At 46.1% G+C, this 26,566-nt stretch overlaps 1 protein-coding gene across 1 annotated transcript in view; it reads left to right on the top strand.

Moving 5' to 3' along the window:
• rasgef1ba (RasGEF domain family, member 1Ba) overlaps positions 1 to 26,566 on the top strand; it is a 92,000-nt gene that overhangs the window by 3,186 nt on the left and 62,248 nt on the right. The window contains exons 2-3 of the mRNA XM_086205810.1: positions 9,077 to 9,124; positions 18,010 to 18,063. Coding sequence (XP_086061936.1) covers positions 9,077 to 9,124; positions 18,010 to 18,063 — 102 coding nt within the window. The remainder of the gene's footprint in view (positions 1 to 9,076; positions 9,125 to 18,009; positions 18,064 to 26,566) is intronic.

The raw sequence follows: 26,566 nt of genomic DNA, 5'->3' as shown, positions 1-26,566 counted from the left end.
ATTCAGATATCTTAGGAAAAAGTCTGGCGCTATTCTTTCGTAATCCAGCAACACGAGCAGTCAGTGCAAACCCGCGCAACGTCAAGCGAAAGGTATCTCATTCCTTTAGTTCTCAATAGGAAATGCAACATTTGACGAAGGTGTGACAAAACTGTGGCGAGGGTCTACTTGTGTTTCACTTTAAAACCAAAACTGATGCAGTTGCAAATGTCCTGAAACAGTGTCCATCGTCTTTGGCTGCATCATGCTGTGTTTACATGGGATGGAATATTCCCTACTAGCAAGTCACAGAAAGGTACCATTCCAAACGTTCATTCCGGTGTTCTGTCAGAATTCCCCCTTTGACTGCTTATCAACGAGAGTTACAAAGTCTCTCTGTTGTAGAACTTTTCACTGTCCTGTCATGATGCAGTTGAGTAAAGTAACACCACTTCCTGAATGTCTGTGTCTTTAAGAGATACAGGACCTGGGAAAGTGTCTGCAGATCCTAAAGACCAAACCTGTGACCATCAATCAGCTCTGACAGGTCACGTCAGCTCATCCTGCTTCTGGGGGTTTTATTTGTCACGAGAATCCTCAGCATTCCCATGTGCTCGTCCTTCAGAGGAGGTTCGGGGAAAGCGCTCTGTGGGTTTTGAGTGCCAGGTTTTCGATCGTTGTGAGACGACAGGCCAATTGAGATCCTTGAGTTAATTCAGTTTATTCAGTTGGTTTCAAAACACTGATTTTTATGGCATCGAGATGGGACACTCGGGACTCAGTAATGGATTTGTTTGCTGATAAAAGCATTGGACTGATATTTACTGATGTCTATTATCTGTATAAAAAGAAGTCGTGGTATTTACATTTTTATGTTCTGAAAAACATGTAAATGTGTATCAGACAGTTTTCTTTCGAAAACATCTGGAAAACTCTGTAAATCATATTTTCACCATATTGTTTGCTCCTCATCTGTTGTGTAGAAGAAGAGACGTGAGAGAACATTGTGATTGTGACCCAATGAACATTGGATGGGAAAAAAAACAAAAACACACCAGTGATATGATTGGGAATCCCTGTTTGATATTAATAACCACGCGTGTAAATGTACCATTTCAGTATCGGAGCATGAGGTACCTCCTACCTACCAAACGATGAAACAATAGAACAATCAAGTGTAACCACTTTTGCACAGTAAAATAACAGAGATTTCTATCTGAACATTAGTGAACCACTGGATGAGAGTCCACGTCTTTTTAGGAGCCTCACAGTAAAAAGAATTGATCTCCACTGCTATAAATCACCCCCATGGACAGATCCTACGGTGTAAAGTGAGGCAGGGATGGTGTTTCGCTGTAGGGCCATGTTACCGAGAGAAAGCTGGGCCCAGGAAGTCGATCCATCACCCTGACACCTCCATATGGATGAGGACTGAGGCTGCAGGTATGGAGCACAGAGGCGTGAAGGTATCTGTCATGTGGAAGACTGAGATGCTGCAGCTGTCCTGGACATGATGTCATTCAGAGGAGAAAGAAACTAAAATCTGATGTCACAGGGCACGGAAACGATTTCATTTAATTGAGGCTTCAGCTGCAAAAAAAAAAAAAAAAAAATTAAAAATTAAAAGAGTAAAAGTCCTTTTTCTATTTTAATGGCAGCGCACCCCGAGGGCGTTGGTGTAATGAGGAGCAGCTCGACAGCTTCATGCTTGTTGGAAAAAGTTCCAAATAAAGACGAGGCTGCAGGTTTATGATCAGAATGTTGTTTGCTAAATTAATAAACACCTAATAATGTATCAATATCTGGAGCTCTAACGACGGCTCCATCATGGACGGATTGAAGCACGTTCTACTACTTTGTCTCTAGTAGCCCATTGCTAGCATTCACAGCAGCTAAGCTATCTAGCGGTCAGTGGTGTGGTGGGGGTCTGGAGCTCCAGAGGAGGGGGGGGGGGTCTATCTACTTGTCTGACTCTCAACAGGATGGACGGTCCCTCCTGAAAAAAGTTGACATGTTCCTTTCAACATGTAATAAAACTAGAAAGCAGAGAGTAAAACGAGAGGTTATGAACCGGCGCTGCTGTCTTCAGTCTTAACAAACAAAACACAGCGGCTCTCATTAGCGCGTACGACATGAATAATTTCTCTGCAGATGTGTGTGCGTGTGTGTTTCTGGCGATGTGAGCCTGGTTAATCAAGACCAGCGCCTGGGCTTTCGCCACACTGGTTGCAGCGGAGAGTGATTCAGGGAAAGGTCCCTTTGGAGCAAGCTGTCAGTCAAAGCTAACTGCTAATCAGGGAGTTTTTGTTCTTGCCTGGCAGAGGATTGACGGCACTGAAGAGGACCTTTTTTTTTTCCCAAAACCTTCTTTCCCGTCATGACAGCCAGCTGTGCGTCCTCTCAATGTGCCAAACACAAGAGACACCAGCTTTCCCTTCATTCCCATGATTTTAATCAAGCACTGACCGCCATGCTTAAATTAAGGAGCTCATGCAGAATCCCTGAATTTTATTTTTTTTAATAGAAATCAATTCCTAAATTAACTCCATAAATGTGTCCTGCTGTCAAACTGCTGTATTATAGTTCCCTCGTGTTTTCAGGAAAGTGCTGTATCGTATTAAAAAAAAGCCTAAGTTCTCAACTCATTTTACCTGGCAGGGTCAAACAGGATGAAACGTACTGACATGGCATGACATGACGTGCATTCCTGGCAGCCACAAGGGGGCGGTGTGGTACACATAACCAAGCAGAGTTTGTAAAGTGATATCAGTCTGTGGTCCAGCGAATGAGGAGGGGATGGAGTGGGAACCGACCAGTGGACCTCAGAGGGAACAAAGAACAGAACTGCAATTGTTTATCTGCTGGAGGAGAGAACAAGTTACACAATAGAAGTGAATTGTTGTGCAGCTGGTAAACATCATTTGTGGGGTGAAGATGGTGCATCTGCTGCTCAGAGAACAAGAGCGATCCCATTTATGCTACAGATTTGCATATTTATATAACACTTATATGCATGAATGAACAGAGACAAATATAAAAGATTCTGACTTCAGTCATGCAGTGCAATCCGAGACTGTGGGTCTCCTCAGGCAAAGAGCTCCTCTCAGTTTACTTGCATGGTTTCTCCAGTTCCATGAGCCAAGGTAGCCTCATGTTACTATGGTACGCAACTTCAGAATACATTAAATTCCCATAATTGAAAATTTCATCTTAAATTTAAAAGTCGTAGTATTGAATTACTGAGGAAAAGCTCGAGCCATCTTTTGAATCCCATCACAGATGTTGGAGCTGTTCTGTGTGACGCTGTCGTTGACGGAATAACTCATGCGATGCTCTTCCACCTCCGCCCACCCGGCCTCTCTTGCGCTGCCCTGTAATGCGCGCGAATTATTGAGGTTTTTGATCATCCATTTAATCAGAGGTACGACCCAAGTGGGGCTCCAGAGGTTATCGCTGAAGCACCTGCAACGTCTGCGTGAACAGAGAGCAGGAAGGGAACGGAGGAGGGGAGGAAGCCTTGAGAGTGAGGCAGGAAAAGGAGGAACCTCCAGTTAACGCCAGCAGTCACGTGAGCATCAGTAGTGAACTAGGGAACGAGGGAACGAGGGAACTAGTGAAGGAACAATTGTAAGAGCTGCCTCAAAAATTCCCATTTGTTCGGGGAAAGAAAACCCCAGTTGCTTTTGCACTGATTGAAATCGAATTGAACTTCCTGATCTTAGATTGTTTCGCAGAGAGAAGAAACTGATGTGAGCGCAGCTGAGTTAAGATGATCTTAATGTGATTTGAAAAGTTACGTTGTTTTGAAATACAATCAAATAACCTCCAGACATGGCGCTTCTTTGAATTTTCTGGACAAGCGTGACAAAAAAAAAAAAAAGCTTTGGAATCAGATTTCGTTTTTATCCGGACAATGTTATTTTCCAGATATCAAAATAACTGTTTCCATCCCGTGACGTGTGGTGTGAGGGAACGTGGTTTTATCATGAGAAAATATGAAGAGAGGCTTTGATAAAACTTTAGATTCTGGTCAGCCAATTACATAGTAATTAGACTGGGATTTCAGTGTAATCTTAAGTACTGCTGGCTCTCCTGTAGAGTACACTCAGATACTTCTATGTAGGTACTTGGTGTCAAGAGGGAAACAAGTCAGGATCTTAATGACAGTATTCAACCTCAGTGCCTGACAGACCATAACAGCCTTTAAATGACAATAAAACTGCTTTTTGTTATTAAAGCGTCTGATTCTTAAGATTTCGGCATTTCTGTTCTCCTTCTGGTACCTGAAAAAGTTGTGAGCAGGACAAAGCAAGAGAGTTTGAGTATTAAAATGTATCCAAGTAACTGCACTGAGGCAGTCAACACGTGTGCTGCAGGCGGAGAGGAACCACAAGTGAAATCAAAACCTGTAAGCTTAGAGACTCACAAGCCTACGTTGAAGAACTGCTCTGAGGGGTAGGCACACACATTCTCTCTCTCTCTCTCTCTCACACACACACACACACATTCATCCACTGTCACACACTCACCTATGCTAAGGCAAAGAGACAAAACAGAGACAGAATGTAAAACGACCCCTTGAAATTATCTCAAGATTCTGATGAGGGTCCCGACCCTCAGGTTGAGAGTCACCTCATTAGTCTGCAGAAACTTTGACAACTTTCGCCGGTGAAGTTTTGTCCTTCACACTCCTCTGTTCAATCAATTCTGTCGCTCGGGTTTAATAAAGAGAGAGGAGGGAAAAGAGCCGGCAGATGAAGCTCTGAATAATAAAAACAGCGTGTTAAGATGGCGCCAGCGTCTCCCTACGTCGCCACTGTAAACACAGGAGGTGACTTGATGGAGTGAGGCGGGCTCCATTTCTGAGGAAACTCTGCTAGGTTTCTGCGTGCATCTCAACTCTGTGCAAATATGCTTTGGCTGCTGTTTGATTCCAGGAGACTCGTTCACATGAATAGTAATGAGGTGCGGGATGCACTCGGCATTCAAGGAGAGGATCCCGCCCGCCGCTCACAGACACAGCTGCAACACACAGGCGGCCACACACACAGCTCACACAACTGCACAAATACATCTCCATGCCTAAGGGGGGGGGGGGCTAGTCAATATGTGCATGTTAATAGCAGCACGAGTCTCCGTGAAGACAGTCAGCTTCAAATGTTTGCAGAGTTCAACGTTTTGCTGAGTGAAATTCAAGGCTGTGACGAGTGTTGTGGGTGACAACAAAACTTTATTGTTCCTTAATTGTGGTCCAGCACACACTGCAACACACACACTCCTCTTTCTGATGGCTCCCAGGTAGGTTGGAGGTTGGAGACTCTCCCAGGTGAGACACAGTCTTGTGAGCTCTACGGCGACGCCCTCCTCCCTGTGAGTCAGGCCAGGTCACGCTGTCACCTGTCACGATTCTGTCCTGATTGTTCTTGTTGTGTTTGTCTGCTGATTGTGTGTGCTGTGTGTTCTTTACGCCACTGCTGGGGTGTGGCACGGAATTTCTATGAATCTTGTGAGAAGGCGGAGCACTTGCCTTGACTGACAAGCTCCTTCAGCCAATCAGCGTAACCCAATGTGATGATGTAAGAAGTAGTGTGCTCTCCTGATCCGGTTCTTCAGGACTCCAGCACTGACTGGTGTGAAGGTCCTACTGAAAAGCAGAGAACTGTTGCGTCTGTTTCTGCAGAAACTGCACCTCCAGCTGTGTGTATTCTACCAACGTTACCGCTCGCACTTTCATAGACGCCATTTTCTTCAACATGCTTTGACATCATCAACGACAAGAACCAATCAGGAGCTACATTACTGTTGGGGGACAGAGGAGTCCAGACTGGTTCAGGTTCTCTCTAATTTCTCATACAGTTTTAGAAATGAGTAGAATGACTTGGTTTTGTAAGAGGTAAACGTGATAAAAGCATCTTTCTCGATAACCAAGCAGACGTCCGATACATTCATTTATTACGTAGCAATCAAAATATTGTACACAATAAATGCAGGAAGACTTTCCCACTGAATTCTGCAGCTCTTTACATTATTATAAATTATTTTTTTATCTAGAATAAACTATGTGATCTGTCTGAAGCTGTGTGAGCTCTTGCTGCCACCGCCGCCGCCGCCGCCGCCGCCGCTCCTGCTGACAGACCAACAGACGCGGAGTCATTTCCTCCTGCTGGCAGTAACAACAAGCAAATCTAGAAAAACCGAAGAGGGACGAATGCTTCGCTCTGATCATGTGTCAATCTTAATATCATCCGAATCAGCTCAGTATGTGCCAGTAAGACCATGTGACCGACCTTCAGCGCTGACGTTTGTCAACCCCAGTCAAAGGTCACAGAGTTGACCTTGACCCCCCCTCGCAGGAACACCGTGACCCCTCTGACACCTCACACCTCATTACCACAGGACAACTGATTCACTGAGGGCCCATGAGATGTCAATACACACTTTCTCTTCCATAAACACTCACACACTTATCTGCTTGTTACTCTCCTCACAAGACTCAAGCTCATTTCCTGATGAATGTACCCCTCTGAACTGGTTCATCTGCAGTGGTGGGGGTGGGGGGGTCGGATCACCGGGGTCGCTCCCTCTCGGGAGAAGTTCCCCTCTCATCAACATTCATCTGATCTGCTGCGGCTTCTCAAAAACCAGCGATGGAGGTTTTCTGTTAGTGTGGTTGGATTAGATGGAGTCTCACATACACACACACACACACACACACACACACACACACACACACTCACACTCACACACACACACACACGGTTCACAACAGATGCAAAACACATAACTTTGAATGCAACTTGGATCCTCTGGTGTTAACACTCACTGTGCTGCAGTGGTGCGAGCTCTCAGAACATCGGTGCTGTGAGACGCAAACACACCGACAGGGAACACAGCAAGCTGACAAACTGTGTTGAAAAACTGACACGTTTTCAGATCAAATGACACCTAAATCTGCACCAACTGACCGTCCGTACCAGATGCAGGATTCTGAAAATAATATCTATTTAAGGCTATTTTCCATTTTAGTGTGATTTTTTTTTTTCAGGGGATCTGCGTCACAAAGATGTTTTTTTAGCCGGTAGAACGGAAGTGCAGGCAGGACATCGTGGCAGTTTTTGATTTAAAGTGACATTTTGACACTTAATTAGCTTTTGACAAACATTGTGGCTTCCCGCCATTTGAAAATTGCAGTAGGAGTTTTGCAGTTGCAGAAGTAGTCAGATTAATTGCCCACAAACATGATTGATTGTGTCTGTGGGTGTGAGGCCAGATGAGGGGGGTGTATCCTGGTCACTGCACCAATGCCTCCTCTGGTTGGTCGGGGCTCTACAGGGGGAGAAGAGCTGCCCGATCCTCCCATGTCCTCCTGACGGCGGGGAAGGAGGGGGAAAGCTGTCTGAGTCGACAGCGTGACAGAATACTGAATAAGACAGAAAGAGCAGGAAATGATGAATACAGAATGTTGTCTCCTCTTTTGGTTGTTTTTTTGACTGAAGGACAAAAAAAAATAGGCCAGACATTCGTGCTCCCGAGGGATGGAAACCAACTGATTTGAGTTTTGCTGTGATAGCGGCCCACTCAGACGGCCCTCCCCCAGGTCCATATTTTCTTCTAATAGTTCCCCTAAAAAAATACTTGATATTTCTGCTGTTGATCTGCTTCTGCTATTCTTTTCCGTTTGATAACAATAACTTCCACAGGTATTTTCCCTCCCTAAACCCAATGCAGAAACTAGTTATCAAATACATAAAAGACGGATGAGATGTCTGAAACTGAAATGTCAGGAGCACAACGTCGTGCTGTGCGTGTGATCAGACGGGAATCACAGGGCGACTCTCCCTCTGTTCTCATTTTCCTCACCCGGCCGTCTCCGCGCCTCGTCCCCTCTCCTTCCATCAAAGAAACGTTCAATCATAGCGACGGTGACGCTCTCCTTTCGGCGGTGTAATATTCCTCTAAAGGTCACAGCAATCGTCTGCTAGGGTAAAACAAAAAGAAAGAAATGGTCATGTGACTGGGACACATCTTGGTCTGCTTCCAGCCACGGCTGCCAGCCAAAAACTAGATGATCACCTGGTAGATTTGACACCTTCACACCCCCGAAATCTCCAGCTGGTGCAAGTCCTCCTGAATGTTTGGATCATTTTTACAGCTGCTTCCTAATTTCTGTCTCCGTAGGTCAAATAATACCTTTGTAGGGGAGAAGCGGTGTGACAGGGTTGGGGTCGTCTGTCAGAGTAGGAGATTTGCATGTGCATGGCGAGGGCGCACCTCCCCTTTGGGAGACACGGTGTGACTTCATAAATCATTGATTTTATGGTGCAGAATCGGGGTGAGGTGAAGGTTCGGTTAAGCCTCCAGGAAATGAATGTGATGTCCTCTGAGGTGATGGAAACACTTTGTGTCTGTGCCTCACATGGACGGATTTTTGTTGCGTGTGTGTTTGTGTGTGTGTGTGTGTGTGTGTGTGCGCGCACGTGTGTGTGTGTGTGTGTGTGCTGCAAGTCTTACAATCTCTAGATCAAATAATGTCTTTGTTACTGCACAACGCGTGCTCGTGTCTACATGTGCATGTGTTTTCACATGTGCGTTCACGTGCGTGTGCGTGTGTGTTCATGTGCGTGTGTGTGTGTGTGTGTGTGTGCTCCTCATGTGGGGATTCATTATCATTTTGCCAAGTTTTTTCTTGGTAAATAAATCCGTTGGGAGCTTCCCATCAAGCCTTTTAAAGACTCATTAGGATGTCTTACTCCGTCGTCTCCTCTGTGGAAACCACCCTCATCTCTGAATACCTCTAATGGCTCCATCCATCTTAAACCCTGCTGTTTAAATGCAACCATTTACATTTTTGCTTTTGCAGCATTTAAGAGACACTAATGCCACCAAATATCTCTGAGCAGAAGCAACCAGGGAATCAGGACCTGTTGTCTGATGTTAACAGAGAAAGAGAAATTTTAACCTCTGTTCAGTGGAATCCATCGGTTTAGATCTCTAATCAGAATATTGAAGGTTAAACCTCACTGTTATTAAAAGCAGGTCAATATCGATGTTAAAAGATAAACCTGTTCTTTATTCTATCTCCCTTCCCTCCCTGCAGTGTCGGAGCCAGCCCCCTCTCGGTCTGAGACCCTCCTCCAAACAGCGGGTAAGCGAATATTTCAAGCCTTAAATGACTCCTTGTTGATGTTTTGTGTCTCTGTGTCCACTTTGAAAGAACAGGATGTTCACACGCTCATCTGACTGTACAAAACACACTGCAGAGTTCAGTCTCTGCACACAGCATAGCATGCTGCTGCGTGGCTCAAAACATCACATGATAACGGCCGCAGAGCCGGCTGGGAGGGAGTGTGCTGCTGCAACCTTTGGGAGGGTTTTCACGCTGCATCCAGATGGGATGTGATGCAGCACATCGCATTTTCGTACTTTTCAAAGATGTTCTGTCTGCCGATACATTTGAGGATAGACACTGAATTAACAGCTCCCAGTGGTTTATTTGCAGTATTTACAATTACTTGTTCATCAAGTGTGCAGATATCGTGTTTTTTCCGTCTATCGCCATATGTTCCTGCACTCTACCACTACTACTGGAGCCCTCTGGGCTGATGACAAGTCTGGGTAGTTCTCTACTGGAGGTTGAGCGGGTTTGCTCAATTTAAACACACAGATAGGAAAGATTAATGTGTAAGTTGTTTCACATTAAGAGGCTCAGCAGGAGAATCAGGAGATGGGATATCAGATCAGGAATTACTGGAATTGGATGCCGATATTCACGGCTCGCACATTGGAATGGTGCCGAATCACGTACTCTTCAGCCAGCACGTGATTTAACACACACACACACACACACACACACACACACACACACACACACACACACACACACACACACACACACACACACCATCATCATCATCATCATCGGCAGCAGCAGCATTTAAACTGAATGCATTTGTGAATATTTTTGCTCTTTTAATAGTTTTAACGTTTAACTCCTACAGCCTCAGAAATAATGGCACCAACAGTCGTGGTAATGCTCAGGAACAAAGAACTCCAGTATCAGCAGACGCGCGTGGTAATCTGATCACAACTGCGAGCGCTTGATTTGCCGTCTGAATCTTTTCTGCACTTTGACAGCAGAGCTGTGCAGGTCCTCAGGGGGCCCCCATGTTGCTTACATCATGTGGTTCTGTGAGCCATCTTCAGCTGGTCCTCTGCCGCATGAATGAAGGTGTCGTAGACCTCCTCCTCTGTCGGGCGAGCATCCTTCACTCCTCTTTTAAACCATCAGTCCAGATGTGGACTCTGTTGTGGTCCAGAGTCTCTCTCATCCTTCAGGTGTACATAAACTGTTGCCCCTCCTCCCTGCATCAGACCTCACTACACTACTGCTGTTCTCGTGTTTGAAGGTGGGATTTATTTGGTGGACGCAGCAACACGTTCATCCTTTGAATGTGTCTGAGAAACTCAGATTCTCAACCGGCATCACGAGCTCGTCTCTGCCAAACCTAGCAACACACTCCTGAAGACGCTGGTTCAAGGTCAGCACAGCAGAGAAGAGAAGTGCGTGTGCGTGTGTGTGTGTGTGTGTGTGTGGATGGCAACTGCTGAATTTCTTTGAAGATGGTGTAGCACACACACTCACTGACACACACTCCTATTCAGAGCTGGACGCTGGAGGCCACTGCTGTGATCTGTCTTGTCTCTTTATTTTTCATGTGGTTCAACTCAATAAATCTTCAGCGCATTCGCGAGCCAGTGTTTTTCAGTCGCATCGTACTCATCAACACATCATCTGCATGACCTGTAAGATGAACAATGAGCGTGCTAACTGGCCTCTTTCCTGCATCTTGGCTAATCACATGCCGTCTGCCACTGCAGTCAAAAACACCTTTCATCTCACACCGTCTCCTAATTCTCTTTGTCAGACGAGTGAGAGATTAAACCGACCTGAGAGAGTGTGTAATCTGGAGGTTTAGGTTTCACTGAGCAACCCTGTGAGGCTGCTTGGCACCGGAGGTTTGGATGTGTTCACTTGCAGTTACCTCACCCAGGATCAAAGCGGAGGAACGACACCATGAGCTGATCATTGGAGAAGCATGAGGTCAGAGTTAGGATTGTTTTCTGCTGAACCCTCGTCAACCCCCCCCCCCCCCCACAGAGCTGCGGTGCTGCTTTGAGCAGAACTGTTAGCAGCTGAGTTTGAGAAGACAAAGACGCTGGTTTCCAAACCGAGGACCAGGCACTTGCACTGTTCTGTTTCCCTCTCTGAGTCATCCTGGGGAGTTTTTCTCATCGAGCAGCTCCAGACGATTCTCTCGAAGGGCTTTTCTCCACAAATGACAAATGTTCACATTATTGTTAGAGTTTGTGCATGTTTGATTTTGTAAATACACTACAGAACTTTGCATGACATCGCCACAGCCGGTCGGCTGCATCTCCCTACACTCGACATGACACTTGAGACTCTGCTCCACTGCCCATCAGTCAAAGTCAGTCAGAGTCCAAGGATTAGACGGGTTTGTAGACAGGTGTCAGGTATCGTCAGTTCGTCTGACCCTCGCCTTTTGAAATGAAAATAATGAACCAACAGATTATTCGTGTTTGTGTTTATCTCTCCCACCTCCAAACACCACCGCAGCTAATTTTGACTTCTCTTCCGGTTGTTTTTCTTCTATTGTTCAGTGGGTGATGACAACACCCTGACTCAACTTCCTGGACTTGGTTCAAAAGTCTGACCCATCCACACAAAGGGCAATATTTGTCTTCAAGACGACAAAAGTGCACCTAATGACAGAAACAGAACCGAGGAGAACCCTTTCAGTTCCACCCAGTAATACGCATGAGCACCCTTTTGGGAACACACCGGTCCCGTCCCCGAACTAAAAAGTACCAACAGTCCAGACCACAAAAGGAAAGTAGGAAAAGCCTTAAAATACAATGGAGATTCATTTTAGGAACTGATTTTTCAGTTGAAGAAGGTAAAATCTGCTTGAAATTGTCTGCACCAATCGTTGTGTGTTTCACGTGTATCGGGGCTTCCCTGAAAGCCTCCAGCAGTCACCGGGAAAAAGCTGCCTGTTACAGCCAGAACCGAGTCATCAGTGCGCCTCTCACAAGTTTTCGTTTGTTTCCACTCAGCTTGCGTGGACGAGTGTGTTTACACGTGAGTTTGTTTTGACGGAAGGACACACTTGACTTGGGCGCAGGTGTGACATTTCACCAGTTACATAACGTTTTGAACTTAACCTAACTTAACCTTTCGGAGATAGACGGCGAGGGCAGAGGACACAGAAGCGCTACTGTTCAGCTCTTAAGAAACCTCAAGGCGTGAAACAAGAGTCGTGAAAGGAGGACAAAACACTGCCGATGCACAGACCCCAAGTCATCAGAGCTAGAAAATGTTTCATGGGAAAAGACCATTTTTCACACCAATGTCCTGAGTCGACATCACAAGACACCTTGTTGAGGGAGCCTGTTCATCAGACACATGCAAAGATGAAAGTTGTCACTGTCTATCCAGTAAACAATCTTTGCAAAAGCATATGCAGGAACTACGTGTTTCTTTCTTTCTCATTTTTTATCATGGCTGAAGAAGAGCTGGGAACCCTGCTTCATTTAGACGTTCTTTGAGTTGAATTCAACTGGAAGACTCCGACTTTGATATCTGCAAGCATTCATGGGCGGTGGAAATGTTTGGCACTTTCAAGCTTGCTTTCTATTTTTTGGTGAAGATTCTGGAAACTCGTAGTTTCCCAGAAGGTTTCCAGTTGTTCTGCTAGATTTGTTGCACCCTGCAGCTTGGAACAAACTAAATCTGGACCTGAAAAATACTTGTCAAACCACTGAAATCCTTCTTTTCCAAGTTTGACGAACATTCTGTGCCTTTGTGGTTGGGACTCGATAAACTGCCACCCATTTTCTGTGTACGTTCCGCAGGTCCCACTGAACTATTTAGGCTGGAATTTGAGCAGTGTTCCGTATTCGAGGAATCATCACTGCAGGCGAACACAAAGCATTTCTAGACAGGCAAGGAAACAAACTTCTCGCTGTCTCAGAAAACCGTGCAAGTGCTGAACCAGAAGAGACATTAGTCCAGTTCAGTGCCTGTGAACCCACTTATTTGGTAGCGAGGCTGCCAAAATACACAGCTAACCCACAAATCAGTGCTGTGGTAGAGCATTGAAGGCTAGTAAAAGAAGCTAATCTTCACCTAAGCCCATATCAGTGATTAGACCAAGTGCAGGCGAATGCAACTTCACTTTGTCCGACTAATCTTTTAGATTAGCATGAAGACAAAGGGTCGGGGGGGGGGGGGGGCGCCGGGGTCTGGTTGGACAAATGGAGATCCAACTTTAATGGGTCACTTCTAATTTCAGACCGGTGTCTTTAATCAAGTTAATAACCCAGTTTTCCTCAGATGTCCCAGACCAGTGGTCTCCCGGTGGTCATCCTCTATCAGCAGATTTATGGTGGCAGAATATCAGAGGTCAGAGGTCAGATGTGGGAGTGTTGCTTTGAAGTCCTCAAAGCAATCAGCTTGTGACTGGAGAGGAACGTGCTGAGTGTCACAGGGGAAAGGTTTTCATGTTAAATTCGATTTGTTCTTTTGAAGGGAGCGCGATCGCCGCTGCCGTCTCAGGGCCATCCTTCCTCTGCCATTCGCCCTTTTCCTTTTCTCTTACCTCATCACTAATAGTGAAGTTGCAGCTGTCAGTGAATACTTTCCAGTTTTACTCTGAAACAAACTTTTAAAACCTGTCTTGTTTGAAGTTTTTCACGTGTTCTACTCAGTCCCAGTCGTCCGTATGAAGCCTCAGCCTGTGTCTGATTTCCACTACTTCCTTCACACCACCTTAGTTTTCAAGTGAACAATCAACTTCGTTTACATGAACCACAACCATGAAATAAACTCATGACATTCCAGTAAAGAGGACTAGTACTGAAGGAGAGATCCGTACGAACGCAGCGATAAATCCAATTGGTTTTGCATCATATTCATATAAAGTGAGTCTGTTGTTTAAATCTAAAAAAAATTCCGTTATATAAGATTTCACTTTGTCTGCCACACAAAAACTTCTGTCAGTGTCAGGAAACAGCGAACCCCCAGGTCATCACGAGTGGAAGCAAGTCTCAGGTATTTGGTGTCGGCACGTGCGTGAGACAGGACTGTTTTTAGTTTTAGTGGCTTCCTCCGCTGCGTGGCAACTCTCACGCACCAGGATGTGCGTGTGGGTGGGAACCTCTCTGATATCGGAAAGTTCCATGGTGGTCAGATTAGCGCGCATGTTTGAGCTGCAGGATACAACGACTGGTTGAACTCCCGCAGCACCACAGCCTCAGTAGCTCAGACTCTCCTCTTGCCTCGGTCCCATTCTTCAAACACGGTGGTTGCATCCGTCCACGCCACATCAATCAGGACTTCCAGAACTGGTTCACACAAGCCTCAAAATCCTTTGGACGCCTCACAGAAAAACCACCCACTCCTCAACCCAGACCTTCAGTCTGTCTACACTTCCAGCGCCTGAAACAACTGGAGGCCTTCCACACAAGTTGCCTCCATCTCATGAGTGACTGAGAAGAATCGTGTGTAACATCTTGTGGCTATAAAACATACGTGCAGCAGGGGCCACCGTCCTGGACCACCACTCAGATCAACTAGGCCACCTCACCGGGAGAGACCTACGTCCCCCAGAAGGCCCTCTATGGCCAGCTGAGGCATCACTCAGCCTGTGGACCAAAGTTCTAAAGACAGAAAGAGACATTGTAGTTGGCTCAGAAACTCTGCACTTTTCACTAAAACTGCGTTTAGCATTTAAAAGGTACATTCAGGCTCTTTGTGCTGTGTTTGAAGAGCCTGAAAACAACCTTGTGGCTTTCCTGGCAAACGTCCCAACTGCCCCCTCATGATTCCTGAAAAGCACACTGAGCGGATGACCTGGGCCACAGTCTGTCCTTTCTCTTTGAGGGTTCCTGCACTTCACCAGAAATCATTCACAGAATTCGGCCAGTGCCTGTATTAATATCTAATAAGGATAAGAGCGCACTGCTGGTTCACTGGCACAGCTGAAGGTCAGCGAGGTCAGAGATTACACCGGTCGCTACGAGACAAAATGTACGAAAAGCAGACGGCCATCGGATCAAGAGCTGGTTCTGCCTGTATTAGCCAAGCAGCTTGTAAAATATATCACTCACTGTATGTTAGTGGGAATTATTAATGCCACGATGGCCTTCTACAGCCCTGCATCATCAGGTATGTAGGTGGCCTTCTGTAGTGAAAGGCGGCCGTGTTCAGAATTTGTGAAATATGAGTTGATCTCTTGATCCTCTCATAATACAAACTGTTTGCAACCTCCAGGATTTAATCAGCCAAATCCTTCTTTTCGTTAATGTGGCTTAAGAGGATTTCCACTATTATGCCATCAGACAGGATCATTTCCTGAGGAGAGACAGTTTCCTTTCCATCCCAGCATCATATGTTTGCCTCCATTATTTAGGGAAAATATATTCAGTCTCTCTTCTCATACAGGATACATGCAAACACCGGCCCCGTTACTGACAGGTATGTAAACTACGACAGTTGGTACCGTGGGGAGAAGAAACACCAAAACTGGCATGGCATTATCAAAGTGGCGCTTCCCCTTGATTTTCTGTTTCTGTGTCAGAGAAACGGTGGCGACTGAGTTATGCAACCTGATGCTGCTGGGGGCTTTCACCCATAAATCCCCGCCAGTGCTCAACTTGAGGAGATTAAAGTTTAGCAGCTGCCCACCCTGACAGTAGCACACAAAAGTGGCTGTCGCCGGGTCAATTTCAATTACTTGTATTTCCAGAGGTTTAACACAAAGGGATTTGACTTCTTACTGGGATTCAGGGAGATGCAAAATCAGAACTGTGTTTTGGGAGTGTGCAAAAATACAAACTGCCAACGTGTTTTCATCCCACGCTCCCAGCTCTTCAAGTCTCTCCCCATGCATCTCGGAGCAACGCACACCGCACCCTTCAGTGTTTGTATGAGTCAGAGTGTGTTTTCAGTGTTTTTCCTCAGCTTTGAACAAGAAGCTACAACTTCGACAACCACAGTGCTGTGTTTTCCTGCAGATTGACCGCAGTCATGAGCACTTTCCAAGATCGTTTTCATAGTTCTGGTCAACTTGGACACAAAAATCAAGTAGTTGGTGTCAGGGTGAGATTTGGTTGTGATTGATAAAAACACTCTGGTTTTTGGCAACTATACCATCCAAAGAGTGGCCGAGGAGTAGGTCTGTATATATGAGGCAGATTTAATTCACAGTTCCTTTGGATAGAAAGGATCCGGTGGAGGTGGGAAGGATGCCGCCTTGTCGTCTCCTCGGGGGAGTTTTCCAGGCACGGGGGCTCGCGTCTCTGCGCTGGCCTGACAACATCTGGGGATCCAGCAGTCGGAGCTGGTTGATGGGGCTGAACGGAGGGGTGGTTTGGGTTCCCTGCTGGAACTTCTATTACTGGATGAGATGGTGACATGGGTGGATGGAGGAATTCAAGGACGAGTGTACCTTTCTAATGTCCCTGACAAGCTGTTTTTTTTCTGTGAAATACTTTTGGATGCTGAACACGAGAGCAGAGTCAACAGCATGTAAAACCACTTGTTTGTGCTGAGAAATGGAGGGCAAACACGAGAGAAATGTTTGTTTATTGTCTCATCTCAACACTTCTGAATGCTGAAAAAACACACAGCAAGGACGACAATCTGTAGAACGCTCCTCCGCCAAGGCCAGTGCCAAAATGTTAGGTTGTATTTCCTTTTTTTCACTATTTGGACTTATTCTTGCTCTCAGCCTGATAAACAAACCAAGTGATGTGAGTTAAAGGCCTCCTTTCAGAGGTCATGGAAGCTTTTCTTATTTTCCTATAGTTGTTTTCCTGCATGGAGGGACTATATGACTGTGTGGAGGAACACCCTGGGACCTGGATGTAATACATCCACTTGTGTTATCATCTATTTTGCAAAGGGAATCACTTTATTCTGCTCTGTCGACTCCTCCTGTATTGAAAGCTTAAACTTTAATTAGCCCGTACACGCCGCCCACATTTAAAATGCAGATGACCACCATTACTCCCGGCAAAGGCACCTGTCCCCAAGTAATAAATTTGGATTTTTATTACCGTCATTATTTTCCCTCTCTGCTCCTGTTACAGTTCCTGCAGCTCAGCAGGTTTCTGCTCTGCTGCTGCTTTACACCAGAAGATTTATTTGTTTAACCTTGTTGGATTGCCATGAAACGACGTTTGTATCTTTACCGCGCAATCAAGCAGAATAGGTTCGCAATCGAAAAACTGAAAATCACTGTAAGTCAAGCAAATATGATTAGAATGTCTGAATGTGAACTGAAAGGACTGTTTGCTGCTGAGTCTTTGGGGGGGGGTTTCAGGTGTGATGCTACCTACTTACTGTACTAAACCACTCCCGCCTAGCAACCAGTTAATCTCTAGTTGAATGTTGAATGAATGTCGCAGAGAAATTTCAGAGGTCGTGGAGGCTCACTGAGGGTTTCAGGAACATGGATGGCGTGGAGGTGCTCTGGTAAGGTTTTTAAACGCTCCTCCATACTTCAGGAGCTAAACTCTCAGCTGGAGAGTTTCCACTGGAGGCACTGCTGCTGGGACGTTAGTGCTCTTAAAACTGTTCACCGCTCAGTCAGTAGCACAAGCGCTTTGTCCGTCTCGTGGCAGAATCGAGGCAGCAACGCGCACCAACACCGCCACATCCTTGGAGGCCGAGGTGAGAGCGAGTATGTTGGCTACAGAACCAACGTGGGTGATGACACATGGGTCAGATACCAGCGACGACGCCTATGTTGGATTGCTGTGCGTGGTTCTCAGACGTATCTGTTAAAGTTCATGCGTCTTTGTCAGACTATGAGCTGATGTGCAGGTGACAACGTCGGAGCAGGACCACAGACTTTTGGCCGGGAGTGCAGTTCAGAAATATCAGCTGAATCTCGCCATGTTTGTTGGCTCAGAAGTAACTCATGATTTCTTCTCTTTCCTCAGCCAACTATTTTTGGGACAGGACACAATGAGCGAGCGCTGTTTGACCACAGACTGGTGAGTCACCCGCCTACTTTTTCTAACTTGATTATTTACATTTTAAACTGGAAAGTGGGTTTAAGGGGTTTGTCCTTCACCGAAATCAGCTCAGTTTAATTATTCCCAAATTCTCGACCTTCTCCAGGAGCAGCAAAGCGTACGGGAGGCTAACTAACGAATATCTTTGAATACGAGCAGATATCAATGCATTTTTAAGGAACTGAAGCACTGTTGACGTTCATTTCCTGCATGACAGATGGCAGAAATTGTCTCTTTATTGATGATTCCTTGTTTTGAAGGAACATAAAGACTAACCTAGGTCTCCTTGTTGTTGTGAAATGCAAATGGCGATGGAAGACGCCGCAGAAAGCCAATTAACCCCCAACAATAGAAATTATTAAGCAGCTCGGTTGTTTTCCTGGCTGGATCTATCGGAGGAGAGGAGTCAGTGCCAACTGGCACGCGACGTATTTAATTACTTAGCCAAGCGGCACCAAAACAATCTGGCAGATTTATGGATTTCTGCATTTTCCCATTTATCAAAGAACAATAAAAGCGCTCCTTTATGTCCTGCCTCCAAAGCAGCACTGAGGCCAGAGATCGTGAAGCGTATCTCCCAGCTCAGATGGAGATGCTAATGGAGTGCAGCAGGTGGGTGGGCGGGCCAGTGTTGATTCACAGGTACAGTATGTGTTGGAAGAGCCTGGTTGTGAAAGACAAACCTGGCCAACGCCAGACGGGATGATTGATGCTTGGTGGCGTTTGTTGGGGTGGAATGTGTCCAAGTTTGTCAGCTGATCTGAGGGACCAAGTCTGGAGGTCAGTTTATTTGAGGAGCTTCAGATTGTGAGCTCTGGAAGCTGCCATCCGGTTCTAAGTCAGGGGTCCGAACTCCCTCCCTCAGTGGGCTGAAACTGAATCGTCACGGTGGGCCGCGGGCCAAAGGCTAACACATAATTTTCTGTTAAAGTGCCGTTTGTCTGTCTTCCTCACCACCATTTTCTGACTTCACTTGCACCGCTCACTCACCTGCCTTTTCTAGCGACAAAAAAGAAATTCATAAATAGGGATTCTGCACATTAAGAGAGAGTTTTTCCTCAGAGCAAAAGAAAACAGTGATTAGGAGTATAATTTCTCTCATTATTATTTATTGAATTGTTATATCTGGCAAGTCAAATTCAACCTTATTTTGGCCCACTGGCCAAACCTTGGGCAGCCATGTTTTAAACACTGATGCAGAGCCTCTTTTGTCATGCAGAAAGTAATGAAGGGGGACATTCAAGAAGAACTAAATCCATGTTGAACAGCGCAGAATACTTTTCTTTTTCTACTTGAATGCTGCTTCTACCTGAATGCTGCTTAGAATATCTGAATGTCAGGGGCTGTAGTGACCTGGTCGTCCCTGTCCCATGCTCTTATTTGCCCATAAACCAACCCTGGACACATCGACTTTACTTGAGTGGATCACCTGAGTCCCTGCAACTGAGCACAGTTCTTTACAGTAAAAATCAGTGATTTGTATTGCGAACTCATCCACACGGTCTCACATTCATTAAGAGAAATACCATAAAGGAAGCTAAACATTTGTGTCAGGCATCACCATCATTAGCATAAATGCAGCCAACAGGGGGCCACAAATCAGTCTTTTTAGGATTCATGGGCTCAACCCATTGAGAGCCAGCACATTAGATAAAGCCAGGCTTTCTCCCCGGCTGGTTTTGGGATAATCCACTCAGGGTTCATTTCCCTTTTAGGTTAGGTGCCTTTTTCTCTACCCGTCTGTCTGAAATCTCCGGATTTCTTCTTGGCCTCAGAAGTGTGAAGGCACAGGTGGAATGGGGGCCGAGGATTATGCTAACATTATGCATGTTGAACAAAAGCACTCTCGGTGGGATCAGCAGCCAGAGAAGGCAGCCGCCATGATATCACCCCACACTGCTTAACTCGATGCATGCAGGGCTTGGTGGGATTAATTGAATAATAAAGCCAGAATTCTGCTTAAATCCTAATTGATTTTCTTTCGTCCTGACGGACGGTGTCGGCCCACTCATGGTTCTATAGTGGATAAACCCGACATGCGTCTGCGTCTGCCTCTTATCGTCTGTTCTTGCCGGCGCATTTACAGTAGAAATCTAAACGTCCCCCTCTGTCTCTTATTTAAAGTGAAACCTATCAACTGCTCGTGCACGATCCCCCTCGACCGGCTGTGCTGCTCATTTCCTTCCTAAGCCTCTGTCAGACATGCGCTGCCGTCTAGAAGTGGATATGACAACGTCCCAATCAGGGGGACAGGACATTAACCCCGCCAGGTCATCCAGAGAATGACCCCGAGCAGGAACGCTTCATGGTCAATTCCTGGTCCCTTCTGTCTTGATATGGCTTACGTGATGTCAGGTTTCTCTGAAAGTCAACTCTGGTTCCACTTTGCTGCCACTTCATGTCCTAAAACTCAAAAACCCAATTAAAATGAAGGAGGGAACCAGCATTTTCATTTTAAGCGCTGGATTTAGTCTGAATGAAAGCCACCGTGTGACAGAGCCGTTGAAGGGAAAGTTCTAGAAGTACAAACCAGCCCATCTCAGCTCCACTCAAGCCTCCTGCGACTCAGGTTGTCAAGTCACCAGAGGTAACGACCACTGACCACTGTCTGGTCCACTGTAGCCGTGCCACAGTGCTGCAGACCAGCACAAGTTGGCGCGCGTTTCAGCAAATCTCCTTGAGAATCCGTGGCGTTGACGAGTCAGCGTGTAGGATCTAGTGACATCTAGTGGTGACAGAACTCCCCACTAAAACCCTCCCTCAGGACAGAAGCAGCTTGTGAAGTCACACCCCTCTGGTGAATGTTGATTTGAGGGCACGTTTCGTGGCGTAATCATCTGCTTAGCTCGATGGTTTGTTGATCAAAAGACGAGAAGGTTGTTTTTGTTGGCCGAGAAAGACTTTTGCTATGAAACAATCCTCCACAAACAATGTCGTTCTCAACAGTTACAGTCTGGTTTGAAATGTGCACGAATAAACAAACTAGGTTTGTGCTAGTTATCTTTAGATGATGTCATGTTGGCAAGTCTAGTTCAGGGCTGTGGAGACGATTTTTCAAACTGGACGCTAAGCTAACTTAGTAGCGTGATGCAGGATGAGATCACATTTATTGCTTCGAAAAAAAATGGAGTTCATTTGTGAAGATTACAAAACGTGGCATTCATTTTTCTTTGAAACCCAAACGTTTTTGACAGCAGTCATTCAACTGTAGCCTCAGCTCTGGGTCGGGGAACCTGCAGAGATGCTGTGACTTCCAGTAAGAAAAACAAAAAAGGAAATCTTATGATTTCATATTCTGATAAAAAATGCGAATTTCTCTAAAAACCTATTCGGTTATTAATAATGAACATTGCTATTTTGATCACTGGTCATTCTTCTCGTCACTCAAATTCTTGAGCAAAGTCCTTTTGATAGACACAACGAAACAAAGAAACGGCGACCTTTAATTGCAAAAAATGCTGGTCCGACCACGAGGTTGTCAAAATATATTAAGATGTTTTTATGAATTTGTTCCGTTGACCCTTGACCAATGTCAGAGAACCAGAACATCGGTTGTGTAACTCAGAGAAAGGTCTGATGAGCAGCACGTGAATAATATGCGCTTAACTCTGAAATCCTGCTGTGGTTGCATAAGCCTGATACAAGGGGCCTGGTTATGTAAAGGTATTTCTCACCAAAATCAGGAGCCACACGGCGCTCATTTACACGTCTGATCTTCCTCCACATCCACAGCCCACTGCTGTGAGCGTGGACTGAAACCAGAGCGCCGCGTAGCTTCCTCCTCGTCCGTGTGAGTCAGCGCAACAGAGCCGTCAGCGGGCCAGCGGCGCTCCGTGGGTGCATCAAACTGGGATCGCTGTCGGTTAACGGCACGCTCACAAGATACTGGACATCATATATCAGTTTAGAACTCGTGGTTACAACCTTTCCATAAATTGTAGTTTAAGTTGTTCATTCATGTCTCGTTATAAGACAAATATGTCCAAACATCCGAACCCCAGTCGGGTAGAATCCCCGTCCTTTCTGTCCCTGTAAAAACAATTAAAGCATTTGTGGCGAATGTTTTATCAAACGCATGGAACACAGTTCAGTCCAAATGCCCGCATGCTCCACTTGCTAATACGAGTTGTTGTGGACTCAATCAGTCTTGAAGACTTTCTGTGGTCTTGAACATGGAAATAATGGCTACATGAGGTCCAAGGATCTTTGTGAGAGCGACGGTCCGATGTCTCAGCCGCGTAGCAGCACAGCCTGGTAGCCTCCCTTCCTCTGCATCTGGTTCCGTCCGCCGCTGCCGGCGTCGCCCAGAATGATCCTGGCTGAGCTGATGATCATCAGACATGAGCTGATGTGGACTGGTAGCAGGTTGTAGTCGCCGTCAGTGACGAGTCCCAGGACGCTCCAAAACAAACGTTTTCAGGGATGGAGAAGCTGCTGCATCCATTTACACTGCTGTCTTAACTCTGGTGCCGTCACCCAAGTATCAACTGCACCAGTGTCCTGTAATTATGCACGAGTGTTAATTACAAACACACAAAGTTTTACTGCTTTAAATGGGAGGCAAAGACTGGTCCTGTGGTGCGTTTTAGTGAAGGAAAAGTCACAAATGTCCAAGGACGTCTTCACTGCCCTCATATATCAAACTCTGCTGCTACATTTCTATTCTCTAACGTGAGAAATAACTGAGCATCTCAAGAAATCAGAAACAAATCTGTCCGGATGAAAGCTTTGATTGTGTGTTACTTTCTGTCGCTGATAAATTCGAGATCATTTGCATAACCTTCTGTTGCTGCCTTGAAGCCGCGCGCGTGCGTGTGTGTGTGTGTGTGTGTGTGTGTGTGTGTGATCTCTTCCAACCTTCCATTGGTATCAGACTGACCAGGGTCACATACACACACATGCCATCAGATGTTATGTAACCTTGTCATAGCAGGTTGATTATCTCTTAACATGGAGACACACACACACACACACACATAGATAAATGCTGAGCCAGAGAGGTGAAATTAGCTCGCTGGCTTGCGGAGGGAAAATTGTGTGTGTGTGTGTGTGTGTGTGTGTGTGTGTGTGTATTCATGTCCAACATTTAGCTAGACCTGCTGGTCTTGTGATTGTTAGTCGCGGCCTGGACACCGGCCTTCAGCTTGTGCTCTTTTCAATGTGGCCGTGTTCCCGCTGTGCTCGTTTACTCCCTGGCTGTTACTGACATGTTGAATCAGCCCCCACACGCTGGTGCCTCTCTGACCCACGGACAGGAAGTGTCTGTCCTACATTCCACACATCCTCCAGTCCCACTCGCTACGTCTGTGCTACAAAGCGGACGACACTGAGGTTCAGTCTCTCTGTTGCTGCAGCTCTGACGCTTCTGCGTCTCCTCTGTAAGTCTCTCAAGGACACGAGGACGCGCTGCCACTTCTCTTGTACAATGGTATAAACGAGCTGCAGGGAACCAGGCTGACTGATTCTCTAAATTGACCGTAGGTGTGAATGTGAGTGTGAATGGTTGTCTGTCTCTATGTGTTGGCCCTGCGATGGACTGGCGACCTCTCCAGGGTGAACCCCGCCTCTCGCCCGTTGACGCTGGGATAGGCTCCACCCCCCCGCGACCCTTAACAGGAATAAGCGGAAGACAGTGGATGGATTGATGGAGCTGCAGGGACGTTACTCTGTGGCGCTGCCATGATAGTTCTTTACATGCCATTTGGGCCAGAGGTCGGATGTTTTCACAGTTGTCCATGTGGCCGTCACATTCTGGGGAGCTTGATATCTCAGGAACACCCTCGGGGAAGATTCACATTCAGCCCAAACGCCCACTGGGACTGGAGGATGACCTGAGTAGAGTTTGGTCCTCGTAGGATGCAGCCATCGTGGCGGCGAACTTCCAGTTTGTCTTTGGTCAGAGGCAGGTTCACAGTCTTAAACTTCACAACTCTGTGCATTTATAAAAGCACCGTTGAATTTGTGGGATTCTGGTGCCCCCCCCCCCCCTTAGAGGAATTGTTCTTTCTTTGACACTCTTCACACCATCAGCCAATAGGAATTCTCTCTGCTGTTGACTTCCTGTGTGACAGAGGCTCCAAATTACCACGTTGGCTGATGCTCTGATTCCCCCCCCCCTCTGCCTCCCCTCCCTCTCTCCAAATCCAGTAATCCAAGAGGAAATGAAATTGGCTTAGTGACTTTCCGACCTGTTTGAGGAGGGAACGCCACATTGGGCCGCGCCGAACAGTTTAAGCTGATTAACCCCAATGAGGGGGGTTATCTTATTAAAGCTCGACTTTAGAGGCTCTGCTGGTCGGCCCTATGAATATGACAGAATGCAGCCGGTCCATTATTAACTGTTGGCTCAGATAAACTTTATGTAACGGGTGTTTTCAGCTCAGGCCGAATTCCTGAAATGTCTCATGTGATTTTATGGTTACGACATATTTTGAACTTTTATCTGCTGCTCAGGCTGGTCAGCTGAGGAGTAATGCTTTCGAATGCTCGCTCACGGGGAACTGCCTCCACAAAACCTGGTTCAAGGCAAATGTTTGCAGAGTCGAGTAGATGAAATCCCACCGTGCAGAAGGGAGTCGAATGAGACGCCATATTTGTCCCTTTTTTTGTGACATGTTTTATAACTGGAGGACTTGAAGTTGGTTCTGCATTGATGGGAAATGTGATTCGTCCTTTTTTGTTTTTTACATGAAGCCAAATCACCAAATAACTTTCATTTTGCATCCTCGTGCAACTTTTGACCTCCTTTACTGCAGATATCAGTCGGTTCCCTGTTTTGCTCGTTGATGACCGATGGATCACATGACATATTGGTTTCAAAATAAAGAAGAAATACTTTAAAGTGGCAGAACTAAAGCTGCAATGAAACACACACCCAGGATATTAATTGGACTGTTTGTGTTGCAAAGCTGAAGTTCAGGGTATACAAATACCTCAAATATACAAATACTGGCTGTAGTCTTCTATTCCTGGAGTCAGCATGTCTTTATTTCTCTCCGTCAAATTGTCCTTTAGCATCAAAGGCAGTAAAATCACGTTGGAGGCCCGCGGGTGACGGGAAAACAACAGCCCTTCTTATCATGTCTGAGCACAAAGACCCGACAAAACCTGTTCAATTTTATGCATTAAAGATGCTCCAGGCTGCACTACGCATACATCAGTTATTAACAGATCAAATAATAAGCCGCTCGTTTTGTGTTTGCCATTGTACCGGACGGAGACGCTAATCATAACGTTAGCACCAAAGCGCGAGGGCTTCTCTCCTAATATTAACGGGGCGGAGGTTTGGTTCATGTTTTATTCATGATAAATCCTGGCCTGTGGCAAGCAAAGGCTTTTTATTCTGTTAAGTGAGATTACGTTTGTTAAGTCATTTGTTAAATTGTACAACAGGATAAGGCTGTGTAAATTTGCACACGCCGTCTGGCACAGTCGGCACGGCTGTTGGCACGTCTGTCACAGCTCAGTGACGGGAGGAGGAGAATGAGGAGGCGGCGGCGGTGAGGACGGCGAATGTTGGACTGTTATTATTTTGATGTCTGGAGTCTGTTGACATACTTTACACACACACATTCGATCCGCATTTAAACACATCACGGTTTGTTTCACTGCCAGCATCATACATCTACTAGCTCATGAGCACGAAGCCCTGGAGCGGCCACAGAGAGCTTCCATCATGATCTTTAGGCCACGAATTATAACTCGTTCCCTCAATTTAGTTCTCTGGGCCCATCCCGGTCAGCGCAGGCTAATGTCAGCCACCGCTATGACGTCAAGGAGAATGTTGAACTTTTAAAGAAAGTTCCAAGGATCAGGAATCACTTCATGAGGTCAAATGTCCGCTCACGTCCCCGTCTGTCCATCCGTCTCTCCTCCTTTCTCTCTCTCTTTATCTCTGTCCCTCTCTTTCCTTCTGTCTCTCTGTCTTTGTCTCTGTCCATCAGTCTCTCCTCCTTTCTCTCTCTCTTTATTTCTGTCCCTCTTTCCTTCTGTCTCTCTGTCCTCCTCCATTTTCTGTCTTTGTCTCTGTCCATCAGTCTCTCCTCCTTTCTCTCTCTCTTTATCTCTGTCCCTCTTTCCTTCTGTCTCTTTCTCTGTCTTCCTCCATTCTCTGTCTTTGTCTCTGTCCATCAGTCTCTCCTCCTTTCTCTCCCTCTTTATCTCTGTCCCTCTCTCTCCTTCTGTCTCTCTGTCTTCCTCCATTCTCTGTCTTTGTCTCTGTCCTGCTCTCTCTCCGTCCCCACTGATCCTGGATCTGCTCCACCTTCCTGCTGGTAAAGGAAGGTTCTGGTGGCTGCTGTTGCAGGATGTGCTGCTGATGGAGAATTGTTGGGTGGAGGTTCATTGAAGGAGGGAGGTGCTGGACCTGCTCTACTTGGACAGAGTCAGGACAGAACTTTGGTTGGGGTTTGGCTCTTGACTTGACTTGAAATGTTTACAAAGACAAAATGTTTCCACTGCAACTTTCTGAGAAGTTTTCTGA

Source organism: Aulostomus chinensis, chromosome 6 (assembly GCF_037954235.1).
Source record: "Aulostomus chinensis isolate RoL2024-O1b breed Wild chromosome 6, RoL_Achi_v1.0, whole genome shotgun sequence".
Taxonomy (NCBI): domain Eukaryota; kingdom Metazoa; phylum Chordata; class Actinopteri; order Syngnathiformes; family Aulostomidae; genus Aulostomus; species Aulostomus chinensis.
The sequence above is the reverse complement of the archived record's forward strand: the minus strand, read 5'-3'. Positions and strand labels throughout refer to the sequence as shown.